This window comes from Austrofundulus limnaeus, unplaced genomic scaffold, assembly GCF_001266775.1.
Source record: "Austrofundulus limnaeus strain Quisiro unplaced genomic scaffold, Austrofundulus_limnaeus-1.0 Scaffold161, whole genome shotgun sequence".
Taxonomy (NCBI): Eukaryota; Metazoa; Chordata; class Actinopteri; order Cyprinodontiformes; family Rivulidae; genus Austrofundulus; species Austrofundulus limnaeus.
Window position 1 is genome coordinate 1,110,979 of NW_013952563.1, and position 2,479 is coordinate 1,113,457.

The 2,479-nt window shown below is 40.4% G+C and overlaps 1 protein-coding gene across 1 annotated transcript in view; it reads right to left on the bottom strand.

Moving 5' to 3' along the window:
* Positions 1–2,479, bottom strand: part of rnf144b (ring finger protein 144B) — a gene marked incomplete at its 5' end in the record, with an annotated part of 19,471 nt that extends 16,992 nt beyond the window's left edge. Inside the window, 2 exon segments of the mRNA XM_014017114.1 lie at positions 583–687; positions 2,355–2,479. Of these exon segments, the coding sequence (XP_013872568.1) occupies positions 583–687; positions 2,355–2,479 (230 nt within the window).

Here is a 2,479-nt window from a genome sequence, read left to right on the forward strand (position 1 = left end):
ACCAACAACCATGCCACGTTCAAAGGCACTCAAATCACCTTTCTTCCCCATACTGATGCTCGGTTTGAACTGCAGGAGATTGTCTTGACCATGTCAACATGCCTAAATGCACTGAGTTGCCGCCATGTGATTGGCTGATTAGAAATTAAGTGTTAACGAGCAGTTGGACAGGTGTACCTAATAAAGTGGCCGGTGAGTGTATTTGATTCAATATAACAAAATATGCGTGGGAGAGTTCAGAATTCAACAGTGAGTAAAACTGATACTTTTAATAGTATTTCAGTTTAATTTATTTCACATTTTGTCAGTCGTACACTTAGTAATTTACATTGTTTATAAGAGGACGTGTTCAAACACTGTTTCTATGMAGGAAATACCACATAGAGCTCAGTTATTGTTTGTTAGTGGAGCTCAGTTGTAGCAATGATGATTTCTGTTTAGTCAAAGTTAAACAGGAAATATTTAATTTAATTACAACTGGACTTTTAARGGCCACCATGATGCTCATGTGGCCCCCAGTGAAAATGAATATGATACCCCTGCATTACATAATACTTTCATTTTAGTTTCAAACCGTCATACCTCAGAGTCCAGCAGCTGTCCGCTTTGTTGACACGCCATATCTGGACAGGTGATGGGCGCCCCTCCACCCTCCATTATGGCCAGCTGGACATACTGCTGCAAACACTGAGCAGAAGGGAGGGGGAACACGATTAAACAGGACATTTCCCGAAGAAGACCACATTGTGTCAAACACCAACAGAACTTCTCTGCCCACCCATGTTACATCATGCAGCAAAACAAACAAAGCAGAGAGGAAAATGAGCTGTTAAGGAAAACAGGGCAATTTAAACGCCACAGATAGGTTTCTTATCAGCAACGACACATCATAAGTTGCATGTTGCCTCAACCACAAAGAGTGGAAGAGCAAGAGAAACTTTAAGTATTGCTCAAATGYAAACAATTTTAAGGGACAGAGAAGAAAAACGAACTTATAATACAAGTGTGGAATGAGAAGAGCTGGAGGTGAAAACAGCAGGAACACAAACAACTGAAACCAGACTATTACAGGTATTTCTGGTTTACACGGCCGAGTCTATAGTTCCTGCTTTTTTTTTCTTTTTGTCTTTCTGTGTCCGTGTATGTGGGTGTGTCCTTATTTACACGGCCTTGTGCGTTTAATGCTGGCAGCTTCGTCAAAGATTAACCCCTCCTGTCTGAATGTWCCAAACAGGAACATGGAGGATAAAGCTGCTGTTCCCATAACATGAGAGAAACTGAAACTGTGAGCAGAGCTGGAGGTGGGTCAATATGGTTCTGACTGATCCAAGGACAAATTTAAYCAAACAAAGGTGAGGGACAGTCAGCATAAGGTTCAAATTATTTCACTAAAATGTAAATATGCCAAATCTGTCCTAAGAGGATCTATTTAAAAAAATCTTAAAGGAACTCTTCCACAATAAAAGAGCCAAATAAACCCTCCGGTGTTGGATCAGATCAAACTGATTTAACCTTTATGAAAGAGTTATGGACATTTTTAAAAGGGTTAATGTCAATTAGGRCTCTAAGAAAATATTGATACACTGAAATATCACGATATCTCAAGCCTGAGAGTATAACGCTAGCTTAAACCTTAGCATTGTGAGTAAACATTAGCACTAAGTATCGATGGCTGAATCTGAGCAGATTAGACTGACACCACTGCCTTCAAAGCTGAGGTAGGCTTGCCAACTGTCCCGTATTATGGCACATTTGGCCTAACTATTGAAATAAATAAGAAATATAAAACATGTAAAAGATATAAAACATGTTGATTTTGAATAAGAATCTTTGGGGAGAAGTCTTGCTTACAGCAATATATTGCAATGTGTCGCACGGTGACCCCTGCCCACGTATCGTATCGCAAAAYTCTTGCCAACGCACAGCCCTAATGTCAATTAGCTGTAGTGGCARCCATCTTGAATTGTWTTGGCTCCAAAATCTTATCAGTGGTAAATGTTCAACTGAAGACGTTTTTGCAAGTTTACCTAAAACTTGTCCTGTGGTTCATGAAATAYTACGCTAACAGACAGACACAGTCAATGCTAAACAGGTAATGGCTAATTAAACAAAGATCCTGTGCAATCTGTTAGCGCTCAGAAAATGTTGGCGATCAGCCCCAGCTGTAGCAACATCTACGATTATCTGTAAAAATGTTTAATTTAGTCATTTTCTTGAGGTCAGTGGGCCGTGGTTCCATCTTGAATCAAGTTGTTTTTAAATTTTGACAAGTCGTAAATGATGAATGAAAATTATTCTTTTCTGCACGTCTTGCTAACAGACTCAACATGAGCATCATTGACTTATTTCCTTACCGCTGTGCAGAAGATGCACCTGCAGCTCTGCAGTTCTGTCACGGCTGCAGTTGGCTGCTGGCTCAGACACAGCTTGCAGAAGACCTCCGATCCGAGCTCGGGGTCTGCAGCAGAAGAATCTCTGG